Source organism: Phocoena phocoena, chromosome X (genome assembly GCF_963924675.1).
Source record: "Phocoena phocoena chromosome X, mPhoPho1.1, whole genome shotgun sequence".
NCBI lineage: Eukaryota > Metazoa > Chordata > Mammalia > Artiodactyla > Phocoenidae > Phocoena > Phocoena phocoena.
In genome coordinates, this window is record NC_089240.1 from 60916007 (window position 1) to 60935318 (window position 19312).

General features: G+C 53.7%; 2 protein-coding genes across 2 annotated transcripts; both read left to right on the forward strand.

Annotated features, from left to right (window-relative positions):
- The first annotated feature begins 367 nt into the window (after positions 1 to 367).
- LOC136142135 (uncharacterized protein CXorf49 homolog) lies at positions 368 to 1830 on the forward strand. Its single transcript, XM_065900183.1, has 2 exons — positions 368 to 1666; positions 1717 to 1830. Exons 1-2 carry the CDS (start codon positions 368 to 370, stop codon positions 1828 to 1830), a joined length of 1413 nt encoding a protein of 470 aa, XP_065756255.1.
- A 525-nt stretch (positions 1831 to 2355) lies between these two features.
- On the forward strand, positions 2356 to 19001 carry LOC136142136 (uncharacterized protein CXorf49 homolog). The gene is made up of 6 exons (XM_065900184.1): positions 2356 to 2476; positions 14936 to 16653; positions 17311 to 17467; positions 17991 to 18067; positions 18334 to 18379; positions 18961 to 19001. The coding sequence occupies exons 1-6, from the start codon at positions 2356 to 2358 to the stop codon at positions 18999 to 19001; spliced, it is 2160 nt and encodes a 719-aa protein (XP_065756256.1).
- Positions 19002 to 19312: the final 311 nt, after the last annotated feature.

Below are 19312 nucleotides of genomic sequence, written 5' to 3' on the forward strand. Positions count from 1 at the left end.
AGGTGGAGGCGGGCCCAGAGGCTTGACAGAGGGAAGCACTCCCACCATCCCCTTCACCAGCCAACTGCCCGGACCGCCCACGGGCTTGCGAGCAAACCAGAGGCCCTCGACCCCATTGGTTAGGCTTCGAGGGGGCGGGCGAACAAGGCGCCTGCTGGTTGGCGGGGGCCTGACCAATGAGGAGGCTGCTGCGCGGGCGTGGGAGGCGCGCTGAAAGTGGCACGTCCTTCCTTTTGAGGCGAGCTCGTGCGGCGCGTGAGGTGGCTGACGCTGCCTTCTGAGCGCCGCACGCCTATCCTGCCGTGACCGCGACCGCAACTCGGGCCATCGACCGTCGCCCCGATTCCAGGGCCGCCCGGGTCGCGACATGAGCTCCCCGGATGAGGTGTTTGTGTGGAGAAGGCGTGTCCGCCCAAAGGGCAAGGAGCGGGCCGGCGTCCGTGCGGCCGGCCCCCCAGTCCCGCGGGGACCCGACCCAGGTCCCGAGCCTGGGGAGCCGCGGAGCGGCGAGGGCGGAGGCGGCTTCCCGGACCCCGAGGGCTTCCAGTCGAAGCGGGAGATGCTAGAAGCACGAGGGCCTGTGCTGTGGGGCCGCGAAGGCGGACCTGGCTCCCCAGATGACCACACGAGGGACCTCCTGGACCTGATCGAGGAGTCTGAGATCAAGGAGTCTGAGGAGGCCGAGGAGGCCAACCTGCAGCAGCTGACCGACCAGGACGTGCTGGGCGTCCGCAGGAACCCGTCCCCGGAGAGCTCCACTGCCTTCAAAGAGTCCACCGTGTTGACACTGTGCCTCGAGGCGGGTCCCGGCGGTCGAGGAGAGCCCGGCCAGAGCTGTGGGGAGGCACTGACGGCTCCAGCCGGCCCTCTCCACCTCGGTGGGCCTGAAGCGGGCCGGGCCTTGGGGAACCCTAAGAGAGGCACTAAGCGTAGGTTGAACGTGGCTGTGGATCGCCAGCGGCGCTCCGCAGAAGGCCTGGCCTGGCTGCTATCCGACTCCGAGTCCTCAGATGAATTCTGTGAGACACAGCTGATGACGGTGAGCACTTACTCCAGAGGAGGAGGCCAGGCCAAGCCCGGCAGACCCGAGGATCCCGGGGACACTCCCAGACACTCGAAGTTCCAAGCCAGGGAGAATTTCCTTCACGTGACAGGCTCTTCCCTGTCGTCGGCTCCGCGAGGACTCTCTTCGGTTGTGGAAAGGCAGGGCGTGGGAGAGCAGGGCATCTCTTCCCCTAAGAAAATGCCGAGCGTGCTGTGGGGGAAGGGGGGCAGCAAGCCCAGCTACCCGGGAGCTGCTGCTGCTGCTGCTTCTGCTTCTGCTTCTGCTGCTGCTGCAGGTGGCCTGCCGCGGGTCACTCCTAGGAAGAACGGAGCCCAGGAGAAGAAATCCGTCGGGGGAGCATCCAAAGTTGCCCTGGGGGAAACCTTCCGTTCCCGGGGGCAGCGAATCTCGGCAACTCCCGTGGAACCGGCCACCTTCCCCCCAATCTCTGGTATTCCGCAGCCTGGGAGACCCAAGAGTTATACCTTGGTCCTTTCGGGAACCAAACAGTCCGACCACAGCGGCGCTGGGAAGAAATCCGTGGTCAGTTGGGCAACGGAATCTGAGGCGGTGGTGGGAGAAGATAAGGACCCAAATAGAGACCCAGCCCCAAAGGGCCAAGTGAGTAGGCCATGCTCCTCCTCTCTCCCCACTCTTCCCCCCCCCCACAGCACCCAGGGCACACGTCTTCACCCATGCTGCCTCTGTCCACTCCTCAGAGGTCAGCATTGGGTGCCCCTCGGTCACTGGGTCATTACGATGCCACATCGGGCTCCTTTTCCTAGGGACAAACATTAAGGTAGCACTTCGGGTGTCCTGGGCCCGGTTCTCCACCCTTGGCCTCTTTCCAGCCTCCTCTGAGAGACTTGGGCTGGGATGGAAGGGAGGGCTGGTAGCTGAATTGGGTCGGGGGATCCCTTAAAAGCTTCCCCGGAAACCCTCAGTATTTAGACTCACCATCTTCCTAAATCCTCCTTCCTAGCAGTTCCCCAGACCTTCCTCGCAGGGGGCCTGGGCTTTCTCAGTGTCCCACTGTTGTCCCTAGGTCAGCTCTGCCTGCTGGCCTGGGGATGACAGAGGGTGAAAGTGCTAATGAGATCAGCCTTTCAATTCCCTTCCCAATTCCCTGCCTCACCCTGGCGGGAATCACACATCTCTCTCTCTCACTCTCTCTCTCTCTCTCTCTCTCTCTCTCTCCCACACACACACACACACACACACACACACACACACACACTTCCTTAGTCCAAATCGGTGAGAAATTTTTGTTTCAGCTGCTAACTCACAGGCCAGGGACATCTTGTCTGCGCATGCATCGTAGAAAAGCCAGCAGTGGCGACGTCAACACCCGAAGCCCCCAAGATCCAGGACACTCAGAACCCTTGGCCCTGAACCGGGGAGTAGTCATGCCCAGGGGGCCTGCCCCCTCAGGTGAGTGTCGTGGGTTTGATATGAGCGGAGGGAAGAGGGGTTGAGGACAGAAACCTCTGCCTCTGTCTCGGCTGGGGGCACAGCCTTGCTCCCAGGCAGCTTCTCCCACAGGAGACCGGGTGCTGGCAGGGCTGGCCTTGAGCCACATCATCCTCTGTGTGGGGTTTGTGCGACCGGGGTGATCGGTGGCAGTGCCCCAAACAGCTGCTCCGGGTGTAGACTTGCAGGGGAACAGCCTTTTCTGTTAAGTCCTGTTCGGCCACGTTGCTCTCCCAAGTGCTGGCTGTGGGTGCAGCTCTGGGAGGGTCGAATCCAGAGCCACATTGTTTGGGGACCACAATGGCGAAATGGCTGCCCCCGGGGAACAGGGGAGGCAGGCCCAGAGACAAGGTTCCAGCCGCTGGGGAGAGCAGGGGCGGCTGGTTGCCAGCAGAGGGTGGTGCTGCCTCACCTCACTTTAGAGCCCCCTTGGCCCTTTCCACCTCACTGGGAGCCTGGGAAGCTGGATTGTGTGTCCTTTCCCTCTCAGGTGACCGGGAGCCACTTGACCATCCCCCAAGACCGGAAACGCAGCAGCAGCCACTGGGAACGCCCTGCTGTCCTTGGGTAATGCTTTCTCTGCATCCTGGAAATGCAGGCCCAAACTCGAGGGTGGGATCTGGGTCCAAGTTCAGCTGACATGTGTGGGCGACCCCTCCCCTGCCCCCATCACGTACCCCACGGAGGGAGCCCACCTTCTTTCCACTGAGGAGCCCTTGCCAGTCTAACCACCCGGCTTTGGGGTGGAGGGCCCGGGGGAGTGGAGAAGATGGAGGAGAGAGGAGGCCAGAGTATACTAATCATTTCTCTTCCTCCTCTGTCTGCTGGCCTAGTGTCTTGAGCTAAAGAGAGAAGTAGACGAACTTAAGGAGCAACTTGGTAAGAGGAACCAGGGCCGGAGAGCGGTGTCTTAGTGCAGAACCGGGTGGGCACCTGGGGTGGGGGTGGGCTGCAGGTTCGGTGGGCCTGGCAGGGACGATCATCCCTGTGGGGAGGAGAACCTCTCAGGCCTCCCCCTGGAGCTGGTTGTGCATGTACAGCTGGGCGTGTGTACAAATAGCAAAGTACTGTCTGGACTGCATGCACACTTTGACAACCAGACCAGTCCTAGGGAATGTCCTTCTGATAGGACTTTTAGAGATGCCTCGTTGATTTTTCCCTTGAACTGCTGCTTGGTGTGGCTTCTAACGTTCTTCTTGGATTGTTTGTTTGTGTGTGTGACAAGTTCTGAGTGGTTGTGGCACGGCCCACAGCATGAGAGCTGCTGGCACATTTTGTTTTGCTTTAGGAATCGGTTCCACATTCAATTTGGGTGGTGGGGAGTGATCAGGCCCAGAGCTCTTTGCATGGGGTCTGGAGGGGTTTCAGGTTTCAGGGCTAGGCGGTTCCTCACGGGGATGGGGGACAGGCTTCTATATCCCTCTGTCTGGAGCACCTGCTAATGCCTGTCCCTGTTGCAGCCGCCATGCAGTACCTGGCTGACAAGTCGCAGACCCTTTGAAGTGAGTGTTACACACACCGCACCCCTTCCCACAGTCCTGGCTGTTGAGCAGGGCTGGGGGCTGGCCATGGCTTGAGGCTCTTCCCTGACTCTGCTGTTTCACAGGTTGAGCCCAGCGTCTTCCTGCAAGAGGAGCAGCTGGTACCTTTGGGGCCCTGGAGCTGTGGCCAAGCTCGTTCCCTTCTGTTCTTCCTCACCTAGGGCTTCCTCTCCGCCTTGTTTTGCCCCCGCCCCGCCCCAGTTTCACAGCAGTTTCCGATTAAAGTACCTCTCATATTCTGTGTTCTGCCTTCTCTCTGGAGGGGTAGGGGTCGGGGTCGGGGTAGGGGCCTGGGGCGGGGCGCTGCTCCACGTCAGAGCCTTTTCCAGAACGGTATCTCTGGCACCCTGTGGTGGGGACTCTGGGCCAGCCTCTGCTACCATCCCTGCAGACAAGCCAGCGGAGTGCCACAGGTCTGGGTCCTGTGTGTGCTCTGCCTGGCCACATTGGCACGTCCTCCGTTTCCCCCGAAGGCCCTCTTCTAGTTCTCTCCAAACCCCCCTCCTCCTCTGGGGTCTGGCGGTTCCCATTCATCTCTGCCATTCACCCTTCCCATCAGCAGGAACTCATGACCGCCTTCCAGAGCTCCAATCTGGAAGCATTCACATCCTGCCTGCCGTAGCCAGCTGACCACCGTCCTCCAGCCGGGTCGTCTGTACACCCTTGAGTGGAAATTGGCCCGTCAGGTTCTATGGCAAGTGTGGTTAGTCGGTGTGTGTTGTTGCATGGTCCCCGTCAAATACTCTTCCACCAGCCTCATGACACAGATTTTCCTGGAAATGATATTTCCGTGTCCCAGCTCAATCTCCCAGACTGCCTCTTTAGGACACATGAGATTGAGTCTGAACTCCATGTTCGATTTCCCCCTCACTCGAGGTTGGGGAGCACTTCCTTCCCTCAGCCAGGACCCAGGGCTGTACCAGCCTGAGACTCAGAGGGACAGATTTGTGTTTTAGTGAAGCAAGGGTGGTTCTGCCTGACACCCTTCCCGAAAGACCAGTGTTTTACTACACAAAAGGGGGTATGATGGTAGATTGGCCATTCAAGGTTGGTGACTGTGTGTCCCTGTGTGTGAATAAATGTAATCAGGGGTAATCTCCCTTGAGGGAGAAAGATGTGATTCAGGGAGTAAAGGGAGTAGAGGCTGGTCCAGGTTCTGGAAGGCATCGAATGAACAAAAGCAAGAGTCGGATCTGTTTTGTTCAAGGCTTGTCGTTAAATTCCCAAAACATGGGAGGGGGATGATGCAGAAGTCAGCAAACCCCACGACAGGGTGTCGGGATGCTTGAAATGTTGGATTCGCTGGAGGTGGCTCTCGATCCTACTCTGTGATCCTATGATGTCTGACAACTACTGTGGGTGTGGATGGAATGAGATTGGGAAGGGTGGCTCCTCAGAGTAGCTCATCTTAGAATCAGGGGACCAATATATGAGGCCACCCAAAATGAGCTACCCGGGACAGGGGCAGGATGGGCACAGTGAGGACGGGAAGTAAGGAGTGATTGCACCTGGACAATGGGGAGCACTTGGGTCCACCCTTCCCCCATATTCTCACCCTGGCTCCCTTCCAGAGTCCATGGCATGAGCTCAGGTGGACAGACCACAGGTGGGATGGGACAGTCACAGACCTCAGGGTCAGAAAAGAACGTTCGTGGGGCTCAATCCTTCCCCTCAAACCCCTCCCTGGAGAAGGTGGGCTTGATTGCTGCCCAGGCCTCTGGCTCGATTCCTAGAATGTACCCAGTGCCCCACCCAGCCTGTACCAGGCTTATGTTCTAGCCCTTCTTGCTCTGGCACTGCTCCCCACTGAGCTGAGGCCATTACCAATGAGTGTGTGTGCACTTCGAGGAAACAGAGCTAGCTTAGACCTTGGACCTGCCTCTGACCAGTAGAGACAGTCATTCCAGGTCATGTGTCCCTGCAGACACTCTGGAGAGAGTGAAGCTAACTACAGGCTGGAGATAGCCATCACAGGAACTCGCTTCCCAGTGCACACTATGGATGTGAATAGAATGTTAACATGATTGTTAATAGAATGTTAATAGAAACCTTATACAAAGTCACCCCAAACTGAAAGCAATCAAGATGCTATTCAACAGATGAACGAATAAAACCATACATCTATAAATGAAACTTTTTTTTTTTTAATTTTATTTATTTATTTACCAGGGCTACTCTTTTTTGTGGTGCGCGGACTTCTCATCGCGGTGACTTCTCCCGTTGCGGAGCACGGGCTCCAGGCGCACGGGCCCAGCAGCTGGAGCACATGGGCTCAGTAGTTGTGGCGCACCGGCTCAGCTGCTCCGCGGCATGTGGGATCTTCCCGGAGCGGGGCTCGAACCCACGTCCCCTGCACTGGCAGGTGGATTTTTAACCACTGCGCCACCAGGGAAGCCCTAAATGAAACATTTTCTAACAATACAAAGGAAGGAACTCTTGATACATGCAACAACTTGGATGAATCGCGAATGCATTATGCTAAATGAAAGAAGCCAGTCTCAAAATGTTACATACTGTGTGATTGTGTTTGTATAATATTTGGAAAAGGTAAAACTATAGGGATGGGAAACAGATCATCAGTCATCAGAGGTTTGGGATGGGGGAGATGGTTTGACTACAAAGCAGCAGAATGAAGGAGATGTGGGGGCTAATGGAACTGTTTTGTATCCTGATTGTGGTGATAGTTACACAACTCTGTCCATGTGTTAAAACTCATGGTACTGAAAACAAAAAAGTTAATTTTACTATGTAATAAATCAAAATATATATAACTAAAAAAATTAAATGTGTCATACATAAAGGCTTGGGAATCATAATGGCATGCAAAATAGTACCAGCATTCTCAAAAGTGACATTGAAAGTCAGAAACCTTTTCAGCCTGAAATTATATATCAGCTATCAAATAAGCATGAAATTAAAGGTAATATTAAAGGTAATATTTGTTCATGCAAAGTCTTAAAAGAAATTATCTCCCATGGTACCCGGAGAATGAGTCCCATCAAAACACTGTGGTAAACCAAGAACAATGAAGACATTAATTCTAGGAAGCAGAAGATCCCACTTAGGGGTTTGGTAAAGGAGTGTTCTAGGAGCAACACTCTAGGCAACCAATAAAGATTGAACCTGTGTCCAGGAAAATGATTTCCAACAACAAAGGAATGGACATAGTTGAAGATTGAGAAAATATTGCCAATAGGCCAATGACAGAAATGTAAGCTCTTGAGGGAAGGAACGTCATCACTTTTTCTCAGTGATGTAGCACCATGTGTTAGAACAGTACCTTGTAAGCCCTCAATAGAGAATTGTTAAATGGAAAGGAGAGAAAGAGTGAATGCGAAGAGAGGAATTTGAGACAGCAAGTATACATCGACTCTTTAGGAGGTTTTATGTGAAGGTGAGCAGAGAAAAATGGTGTAGCTTGAAGGGAAATTGGAATCAAAAGAATGTTTTCTTTAATTGGGAGAAACGACAAGATACTTGTATGCTGATAGGAATGATCCAAAATAGAGAAAAATATTTATGAATGAGGGAAGTTTGTTTCTGATTGCCTGTATACTCTCAATGAAATGGGAAGCGAGGTCATCAGATGAGAGTGAAGGTGGTCCATGATCAGCAAGTACCCCCTCAACTTCCCCGGATCATCTTGTGAGCTGCTTCTTTCTTTTAAAGTTTTATTTATTTATTTATTTATTTTTTTGGCTGCGCTGGGACTCTGTTGCTGCGCGCGGGCTTTCTCTAGTTGCGGTTAGCAGGGGCTACTCTTCGTTGCGGTGCGCGGGCTTCTAATTGCAGTGGCTTCTCTTGTTGTGGAGCATGGGCTCTAGGCACGCAGGCGTCAGCAGTTGTGGCACGCAGGCTCTAGAGCACAGGCTCCAGTAGCTGTGCCGCACAGGCTTAGTTGCTCCATGGCATATGGGATCTTCTGGGACCAGGGATCGAACCCGTGTCCTCTCCATTGGCAGGCAGATTCTTAACCACTGTGCCACCAGGGCAGTCCCGTGATCTTCTTGTATGGAATTTTTCATAATAAAGTGCTGTGAAAAATTAAAAAGAAGTGCTTTTGTTCATTAAAAGGTATGATAAAAAGAGTGAAGGCAAGCTAAAAACTAGAAGATATTTACGTAACATGAAATCATCAGAGAATTAAAGTATAGAATACATAAAGAACTTCCACAAATAAATATGCAAACAACCCAAGGGGAAAATGGGCAAAAGACACTAAATGAACCCCTCATAGACAAGAAAATCCCCAAGGCCAAGCACATGAAAAGCTGCTCAATATTATTACTAATATTATTACTAATCAAGAAATTGCAAATTAAATCTACAATGAGACACCATTTCACTATCACAAGATTGACAACAATTTTGTACTTTGTAAATATCAAATGTTGATGAGGATGTGGAACACTTAAACACTGTTGGTAGGAGTTGAAATTAGCATGACCGCATTGTAAAAAATCTGGCATGATCTAGTAATGTTGGAAATCTTCTTTCCCTATGAGATGACAAGTTCAGTCCTAAGTATGAGCACTGGAACACAGCTTCCCAGCCATTTTATTCTATGGCTCACACAGAAAATGATGATTGTATGGCATACAGGAGTCAGATGACAAAGTTGTTCAGGGCCAGAACCAAGCGGTCCAGGGGCTGCTGTCTGGCTGTCTCTGGAGATGAAGGCCTCAAAGTCCCAGGTCCAAAAGTTGGAAAGCTCTGCCCTGGAAGGCTCTTGTACGTGGGCACCAGGAAACATGCGTCAGAATGTTTATAGTAGCACTATGAATAATATCTGCCCAAATGGAAACAACCCAAATTACCCATTGACAGTAGAATGGATACATAGGTTGAGATACAGTTGATTCTTCTTATTTGTAGATTCCATACTTGCAAATTCCCCTATTTGCTAAAATTCATTTTTAACCACAAATCAGTACCATAGTGCTATCCTCCTCATTCGAGAGAGCTGTGAGAAATTTGAGTTGGTGGAATATGTTCCCAACTGAGGTCAAACAAGGTGTCGCTCTGCCTTCTGGTTTCAGTCTCAGACTGCAAGCAAGTGTCCTTTTCATGATTTATTTGGTGCCACATAGTTTGCATTTTTGTGCTTCTTTGTTGGTGATTTCATAATTAAAGATGGCCTCCCAGCTGTTGGCTGTGAGGTCAATGTTAATGAATCAATAATATTTGTATTAAATAGAGTGCCTTTACACAGAAACACACATGAAACATGATTACGCAGCGATCAGTCGATGAAAATGTTGTGACCAGCGGATGGTAGGAACTTGAAATTATATTTCCCTTAGGAGCAATGTTTCAGGATTGCCTAATTCAGTGTTCATGGCAACTTTATAGACTACAAATAACTATCATGATAATGAGAGTCTACTGTATATTCATTTGGTGGAACGGTGTACAGCAATGAAAATGAACAATTGCCTGCCACATGCGACAACAGGGATGAATCTCAGTTACACAGTATCACACGGGAGAAGTCAGAAACAACACAGATGATTCCATTTACATAAAGAACAAAGGATGCAGCAAAACCAACGTTGTTAGGAATATGAACCTATGTAGAAAATAACTAAAGAAAAGGAAGGGAATGATGAAGACAAAGGATAGAGGTTACTTCTGAGGAGGGTGAAGGGAAAGGAATTGGAGCTTGCATGCAAGGAACTTCTAAGGTTATGGTGACATTTGAAAAAACACTGCTATAAAAGTTTACTGAGGGAATGAATGACTCCCATATCTGTATCCCTCTCCAGCTTTGATCCCTCACTGGTGTTCCAGAACCAAATTTCTAAGTGCATTCTGGCTAATTCCACCTGCATGTCCTATAAGAAACACAACCTTAATGTATCCAAAATCCCATCATTTCCCTCCCAATCTTTCTTTACTTCCTGTGTCCTTATGCTCCCCACCACAAAGTCACTCAAAACGGAAATGTTAGTCATCTTTGACTTCTACTTCCTCGTGGTGGCCATAGAAACATGTCCCTCCGATCCACTGCAGGATACATAGTAGATTGGCAAGTGCCAGCTGCCACTTCTCTGGCACCACCATTGTTTGTGCCAAGATCCCACATCCTCTGGGTAGCTCCCATCCAGTGACTGAGCATGGCAGGGGCATACTGCTGCAGGACAGGGACTCCTCTAAATGGCAGCTGTAGGTTGGGGACTCCACATGAGCGTGAACAAACCAAACTAAACTGAACGAAAGTTTAGTGTTAGAACGAAACTGCATCAGAGATTCTTCTTATCTGACCCTCCTTTCCCCCACGTCTCTCTTACAGACGTCAGACCCGCATCGCACCCTGAAGAAGAAGACTCATTCCTGCTCCTTCTCCTTTATCCTTCACATGCCATTCTCCCATCATGTTCGTTCATGTCCAATCATTCCTTGGTGTCTGTATTTGTGGAGAGCCCAAACTAACAAAAGTGGTACCAGGAGTGGTCTGAGAAGTTAGCTATAAGATGGGGTTTATGGACCAGCTCACTCACTGCCCAAATGACAAAGAGTGTACCATTTTGAGTGTTATGTGGGGCATGGATAATCTCTAGCACAAGGTTACCTCCTGATTCCTTAAGGTTGTATCCATACGTACCTTGAAAAATATCCCAGTGGAGGGTCTTACTTGTGGCCTGTGAGATGATTCAGGCCTTTGAATGGTAGGGAGGGCACTATGTCTATAGGGAGGGCAGAGGCGGCTGTTCATCACTGTTATACTGGCGCCCTGCAAAGACATAATGAGAAACTAAGGGACATTACCAAACAGTTAAGGGCCAAGTGTAAGATTCATGGGGTTTTCTTGGTGGCTTACAAAATGCCCTTGCCTCCTGCAGAGACAGCTGAGTAGCTCACACATTATGTGATAACAGTAAGTGCAGAACTCCAGAGATGTACACATCCTTGACAAACACAGGCCTGTTATGGGAAGGTCAGGGCCCTTTTTGGAAAAACTTCAGACTCTGAAATGTAGGCCGGGTATATTGGCATGGATGTCTCCAAACGTTGGCTTATCAGATCCAAACGTCCTGAGGCCTCAAAGCTTGCAGGGTGGCCCTTCCTTCCCCAGCAACAGCTAACACATGCCCTGTGCTGGTAGATGCTACAGAGTCCGCTCCCCCACAAAGTGACAGACGCCTCTCCCAGGGAAACCCTCATCTCTTCTCCATAAACTCACTGGGATATGCCGAGCCTGATAAGGGGAAAAAGAAATTATACACCAAGAAATAACAAGCCTGTACTGGCAGGAGGAGGGCAGTATCCCTGGAATTGGATTTTGAGGGTGCTGGATCAAGTGGACAGGAATATAAGAGAGGATAAGCAAGTTTTACTGAGCGGAGGCGCTTTCTCATGCCATGGGATTTAACACACGGGCAAGGACTCCCGGAGATGGAGGAAATTCACCGCCAGACTGGCCCTTTGAAACTTTGAGAAAGTGATGGCCCATAAGCAGACAAGTGGAAATGCCTGCCTTGGATTGGCAGATGGCAGAGGAAGGAGCAAGAAATTTGAGTGATGCTAGAACGGACAGAAAAGGTGAGGCCAGTCACATGGCCTCATGGTTATGTCCCACTGTAGGGCTGAGAGGACACATCACTCACCAAAGCCATCAGGAATGTTCTGGTGAGAGGGGCCCCAGCATCACTAGAAGTATGCTGGTTGCTCCACTCTGCAGGCCAATGCCAATGATGGAAGGAAAGTGGTCCCGACCTGGGCTCATTACCACCCATGGGAGCCAACGAATTCTGACATAATAGAGGGCAGAGGGCAGCTCTTAACCAAGAGATGCCAGCAGACCACATTTCCAGTAACGACCAGCAAGGTCAGAGGGGCAGTCAAGAGTGCCTGCTTGACCGGCAGAAAGCTGAGAAGATGGCTCAGACAGCATGGCTCCCTAGGGGCAACTACAGCCAGCAAAAGGCAAGAATGCAAGAGAAGGAGGGCCATCATCCCGCTACAAAGCCACAGTCTACTGCTCAGTTCCCGGTCCTGAGCCAATTCAGAGACCGGCCCCACTGAAGAGGTGGATGAGTCCTGAGGAGGAATGACCCAGAAACAAGGCAGTGGGTTATGACCGTCCCTAAAGAGAATGACTGCCATTCTCAGGTGACTGTACCCTGAGGCTATAAAAAGACCCAGACACTTCTACTACTACTGGATACAGGATCTGAGCTGACATTGATCCAGGAGGCCCAAAGTGTCATGATGGGGCCTCATTAGAATGGGGCTTATGAGGCCCTGACATTAACAGGAGTTGGGAATGGAGACCAGTTCACAGTGAGCTGAAGGGGTCCCTGGACCAAAATAGCGGTCATTTCTCCAGTCCCCAAGCTGATAATGATAAGTGATACACTTGGCAGTTGGAGCAATGACTTCCACATTGGGTCACTGCTCTGTGGGGTAAGAGCTATCACGGTGGGGAAAGCCAAGAGGAACCTCTGACACTGGCTCCCACCCCAGGCCAAGAGAGTAAGTCAAAACCAGTATTGGATCCTGGTGAGCATAGGGGGCTAAAGCAGAGATTAGTGACATCATTGGAGACGTATGGGATGCAGGGGAAGAGGAGGTAGGAGAGCCACAGGGACGAAGAGAGTGGAGAATGTGAGAAGAAGTTCCGGGAGTCTGTCACTGGGGGAGGGAGGAAGGGAATGGAAATGGTGAGAGGGAAGACGGAGGCTTCCACTGAATCCACTGCTAATGTTTCCTAGGGTGCTGGTGGATGCAGGAGATTTTGCTATATCCTTCCTTATCCATTTTAACATATCTGAAAGAGCACACCATGACTTAAAAAGTCACTGGGAGAAGTGGAAGCGGGCGGTATCCACAAACGGGCAGGCACCATCGGGGGCAGGCTTGAGGAGGAGGATTGCAGATTTACAGTGCACCCAATCTCCCCTGCTCTGAAACTTCTCCAGCATGGCCAGCTTCTCAAGTGCAGACCCAGAAAACTGTGCCTTTGAGTTCCACAGGCAAGAGGGGTTCAGACACCCCAGGACGTCAGCCAGAGCAGGATGCAGGAGAGAGAGGTGACTGAAGACAGAGGAGTATGAACGGGAAGGAGCAGAAGTAAGGTATGGGAGGAATGGAGCGGTGTCAGAGTAGGAGTTGGGTGGCAGACAAGGGAAATTCTAACACCCATGGGCCGTATAGAAACCAAGGGAGGCACCACTCCCCAGACATCAGTACTGCTCAGCTCAGGGGAGCTGAGAACTGACAGTTCCAAGAAAAATTGAGAGACACCTGGCTATCCACATCCACCGCCATCACAACTGGTAGCCCTTGGCTGTGCGTCCTTCAAAACTTTGAAACATACTTGTATATATACATAAATGAATTCTCATATATTACATAGGATTGACTGGTGTGTGTGCGTGTGCCCACACTCGCAAGTGATTTAACTTACAAATGTGAATCCAAAGCCATCGTTCTGCAACTTGCAGTTTGAAGTCAGGCAGATGCTTTCGAAAGCTGTGAGAATGGCCTGATGCATTCCGTTGGACTGCCACGCTTTATGCTACTGGATGCTAAGCCACGTTGCATTCATCCATTTCCTTACTGACGGGAATTTGGAGTGTTCCCAGTTTTTCCCGTCACCAACACCCTTGTGCATGTGTTCTTGTACACTACAGGTACCAGCTTGTCTCCGGAAGAAGTACCAGGCAGCGGACTTGCAGGAGCATAGAGGAAATAGATTCTTTTTTCCTTCCTTTTAAAGATCTTGGGCTAAAAGCAAGGACTCTGGAGTCAGGTTGATTGGTTTCAATCCTGCCGCTGATCCCCACGAGCCAAATGACCTTGGGCCAGTGGCCGAACCTCTCAGTGCCTGTTTCCTCACCGGTAAGAGGCCAGTAATAGTTGGTACTATAGTTAAAGGCGTGTCACGCGGATGCATTATTATTTATGCCCAGCGCTTAGAAGAGTGCCAGGCACAGAGCCCGTGCCAGCACTAAGTTGCTTGCAATGGATTCTGCCAAATTACCTCCTAAATGCGTCTCTTGCACCACCGCCACAGGGGTTTGCTCCTAAGCTCTCCCACCCTCGGAATGGTTAAGCTCTTTGAAGGTTGTCAACCTAGTGTGTGAAACCCGATTCGTGGTTTTAGTTCACATCTCCAGGATCAGCGGTGGGTAGCACCTTTTGGGGCGTAACTGGCCACTGCGATTTCCTCTTCTTTGAATTTGCCTCAGAGAGGGCGAAGGGCTGATGGAGCGAGGCCAACCCCAAGTCTATCCGGCAAACCCGCCTGCCAATAATGTCTGCTGAGCCACATTTGATGGAGCAGTTGAGACAGAGACCTTACAGAACGAAAATACGATCCCTTTGCTCTCTGGCCGACCCCTGATCACTGACTGCGGGACTCCTGTGCCTATTCTCCTGTTGGGTCGTAAGGCTTGCGGTGGAAGGGAGGCTGGCAAATGCTTTCGGCGTGTGCTAGGCATCCAGCGCCTCCATCTTGACGTTTCATCCTCACCACCCCTGGAGCCCGGCGCCCTCACTCCCCAACGCCCTCGACCCCCTGTATAGATGGGAAACGGAGGCTCAGAGCTGTGACTCTAACCGGAAAGTGGAGGCCGGACAGGAGGAGGCGGGCCCAGAGGCTTGACAGAGGGAAGCACTCCCACCATCCTCTTCACCAGCCAACTGCCCGGACCACCCACGGGCTTGCGAGCAAACCAAAGGCCCTCGACCCCATTGGTTAGGCCTCAAAGGGGCGGGCGAACAAGGCGCTCCCTGGTTGGCGGGGGCCGGAGCAGTGAGGAGGATGCTGCGCGGGCGTGGGAGGCGCGCTGAAAGTGGCGCGTCCTTTCTTTTGAGGCGAGCTCGTGCGTCGCGTGAGGTGGCTGACGCCGCCTTCTGAGCGCCGCACGCCTAGCCCACCGTGACCGCAACCGCGACTCGGGCCATAGACCGTCGACCCGGTTCCGGGGCCGCCCGGGTCGCGACATGAGCTCCCCGGATGAGGTGTTTGTGTGGAGAAGGCGTGTCCGCCCAAAGGGCAAGGAGCGGGCCGGCGTCCCGCGGGGACCCGACCCAGGTCCTGAGCCTGAGGAGCCGCGGAGCGGCGAGGGCGGAGGCGGCTTCCCGGACCCCGAGGGCTTCCAGTTGAAGCGGGAGATGCTAGAAGCTCGAGGGCCGGTGCTGTGGGGCCGCAAAGGCGGACCTGGCTCCCCAGATGACCACATGAGGGACCTCCTGGACCTGATCGAGGAGTCTGAGGAGGCCAACCTGCAGCAGCTGACCGACCAGGACGTGCTGAGCGTCCGCAGATACCCGGACCCCGAGGGCTTCGAGTCTGAGCGGGAGATGCTGGAAGCGCGAGGGCCGGTGCTGTGGGGCCGCGAAGGCGGACCTGGCTCCCCAGATGACCACGCGAGGGACCTCCTGGACCTGATCGAGGAGTCTGAGGAGGCCAACCTGCAGCAACTGACCGACCAGGACGTGCTGGGCTTCCGCAGATACCGGGACCCCGAGGGCTTCGAGTCTGAGCGGGAGATGCTGGAAGCGCGATGGCCAGTGCTGTGGGGCGGGGAAGGTGGACCTGGCTCCCCAGATGACCACACGAGGGACCTCCTGGACCTGATCGAGGAGTCTGAGGAGGCCGAGGAGGCCAACCTGCAGCAGCTGACCGACCAGGACGTGCTGGGCGTCCGCAGGTACCCGTCCCCGGAGAGCTCCACTGCCTTCAAAGAGTACACCGTGTTGACACTGCACCTCGAGGCGGGTCCCCGCGGTCGAGGAGAGCCCGGCCAGAGCTGTGGGGAGGCGCCGACGGCTCCAGCCGACCCTCTCCACCTCGGTGGGCCTGAAGCGGGCCGGGCCTTGGGGAACCCTAAGAGAGGCACTAAGCGTAGATTGAACGTGGCTGCGGATCGCCAGCGGCGCTCCGCGGAAGGCCTGACCTGGCTGCTGTCCGACTCCGAGTCCTCAGATGAATTCAGTGAGACACAGCTGATGACGGTGAGCACTTACCCCAGAGGAGGAGGCCAGGCCAAGCCCAGCAGACCCGAGGATCCCGGGGACACTCCCAGACACTCGAAGTTCCAAGCCAGGGAGAATTTCCTTCACGTGACAGGCTCTTCCCTGTCGTCGGCTCCGCGAGGACTCTCTTCGGTTGTGGAAAGGCAGGGCGTGGGAGAGCAGGGCATCTCTTCCCCTAAGAAAATGCAGAGCGTGCTGTGGGGGAAGGGGGGCAGCAAGCCCAGCTACCCGGGAGCTGCTGCTGCTGCTGCTGCTGCTTCTGCTTCTGCTTCTGCTGCTGCTGCAGGTGGCCTGCCGCGGGTCACTCCTAGGAAGAACGGAGCCCAGGAGAAGAAATCCGTCGGGGGAGCATCCAAACTTGCCCTGGGGGGAACCTTCCGTTCCCGGGGGCAGCGAATCTCGGCAAGTCCCGTGGAACCGGCCACCTTCCCCCCAATCTCTGGTATTCCGCAGCCTGGGAGACCCAAGAGTTATACCTTGGTCCTTTCGGGAACCAAACAGTCCGAGCACAGCGGCGCTGGGAAGAAATCCGTGGTCAGATGGGCAACGGAATCTGAGGCGGTGGCGGGAGAAGATAAGGACCCAAATAGAGACCCAGCCCCAAAGGGCCAGGTGAGTAGGCCATGCTCCTCCTCTCTCCCCACTTTTACCCCCCCCCCCCCACAGCACCCAGGGCATACGTCTTCACCCATGCTGCCTCTGTCCACCCCTCAGAGGTCAGCATTGGGTGCCCCTCGGTCACTGAGTCATTACGATGCCAGGTCGGGCTCCTTTTCCTAGGGACAAACATTAAGGTAGCACTTCGGGTATCCTGGGCCCGGTTCTCCACCCTTGGCCTCTTTCCAGCCTCCTCTGAGAGACTTGGGCTGGGATGGAAGGGAGGGCTGGTAGCTGAATTGGGTAGGGGGATCCCTTAAAAGCTTCCCCGGAAAGCCTCAGTATTTAGACTCACCATCTTCCTAAATCCTCCTTCCTAGCTGTTCCCCAGACCTTCCTTGCAGGGGGCCTGGTCTCTCAGTGTCCCACTGTTGTCCCTAGATCAGCTCTGCCTGCTGGCCTGGGGATGACAGAGGGTGAAAGTACTAATGAGATCAGCCTTTCAATTCCCTTCCCAATTCCCTGCCTCACCCTGGCGGGAATCACACATCTCTCTCTCTCTCACTCTCTCTCCCTCTCTCCCTCTCTCTCTCTCACACACACACACACACACACACACACACACACACACACACTTCCTTAATCCAAATCGGTGAGAAATTTTTGTTTCAGCTGCTAACTCACAGGCCAGGGACATCTTGTCTGCGCATTCATTGTAGAAAAGCCAGCAGTGGCGATGTCAACACCCGAAGCCCCAAAGATCCAGGAAACTCAGAACCCTTGGCCCTGAACCGGGGAGAAGTCATGCCCAGGGGGCCTGCCCCCTCAGGTGACTGTCGTGGGTTTGATTGGAGGGGAGGGAAGAGGGGTTGAGGACAGAAACCTCTGCCTCTGTCTCGGCTGGGGGCACAGCCTTGCTCCCAGGCAGCTTCTCCCACAGGAGACGGGGTGCTGGCAGGGCTGGCCTTGAGCCACATCATCCTGTGTGCGGTTTGTGCGACCGGGGTGATCGGTGGCAGTGCCCCAAACAGCTGCTCCGGGTGTAGACTTGCAGGGGAACAGCCTTTTCTGTTAAGTCCTGTTCGGCCACATTGCTCTCCCACGTGCTGGCTGTGGGTGCAGCTCTGGGAGGGTCGAATCCAGAGCCACATTGTTTGGGGACCACAATGGCGAAATGGCTGCCCCCGGGGAACGGGAGGCCGGCCGAGACAAGGTTCCAGCTGCTGGGCAGAGCAGGGGCAGCTGGTTGCCAGCAGAGGTGGGTGCTGCCTCACCTCACTTTAAAGCCCCCTTGGCCCTTTCCACCTCACTGGGAGCCTGGGAAGCTGGATTGTGTGTCCTTTCCCTCTCAGGTGACCGGGAGCCACTTGACCATCCCCCAAGACCGGAAACGCAGCAGCAGCCACTGGGAACGCCCTGCTGTCCTTGGGTAATGCTTTCTCTGCATCCTGGAAATGCAGGCCCAAACTCGAGGGTGGGATCTGGGTCCAAGTTCAGCTGACATGTGTGGGCGACCCCTCCCCTGCCCCCATCACGTACCCCACGGAGGGAGCCCACCTTCTTTCCACTGAGGAGCCCTTGCCAGTCAGGCCCCCTGGCTTTAGGGTGGAGGGCCCAGGGGAGAGGAGAAGGTGGAGGAGAGAGGAGGCCAGAGTATACTAATCATTTCTCTTCCTCCTCTGTCTGCTGGCCTAGTGTCTCGAGCTAGAGAGAGAAGTAGACGAACTTAAGGAGCAACTTGGTATGAGGAACCAGGGCCGGAGAGTGGTGTCTTAGTGCAGAACCGGGTGGGCACCTGGGGTGGGGGTGGGGTGCAGGTGCGGTGGGCCTGGCAGGGACGATCATCCCTGTGGGGAGGAGAACCTCTCAGGCCTCCCCCTGGAGCTGGTTGTGCATGTACAGCTGGGCGTGTGTACAAATAGCAAAGTACTGTCTGGACTGCATGCACACTTTGACAACCAGACCAGTCCTAGGGAATGTCCTTCTGATAGGACTTTTAGAGATGCCTCGTTGAGTTTTCCGTTGAACTGCTGCTTGGTGTGGCTTCTAAGGTTCTTGTTGGATTGTTTGTTTGTGTGTGTGACAAGTTCTGAGTGGTTGTGGCACGGCCCACAGCATGAGAGCTGCTGGCACACTTTGTTTCCCTTTAGGAACCGGTTCCACATTCAATTTGGGTGGTAGGGAGTGATCAGGCCCAGAGCTCTTTGCATCAGGTCTGGAGGGGTTTAAGGCTTCAGGGCTAGGCGGTTCCTCAGGGGGATGGGGGACAGGCTTCTATATCCCTGTGTCTGGAGCGCCTGGTAATGCCTGTCCCTGTTGCAGCCGCCATGCAGTACCTGGCTGACAAGTCGCAGACCCTTTGAAGTGAGTGTTACACACACCGTACCCCTTCCCACAGTCGTGGCTGTTCAGCAGGGCTGCGGGCTGGCCCTGGCTTGAGGCTCTTCCCTGACTCTGCTGTTTCACAGGTTGAGCCCAGCGTCTTCCTGCAAGAGGAGCAGCTGGTACCTTTGGGGCCCTGGAGCTGTGGCCAAGCTCGTTCCCTCCTGTTCTTCCTCACCTAGGGCTTCCTCTCCCCCTTGTTTTGCCCCCGCCCCGCCCCAGTTACACAGCAGTTTCCAATTAAAGTACCTCTCATATTCTGTGTTCTGCCTTCTCTGTGGAGGGGTAGGGG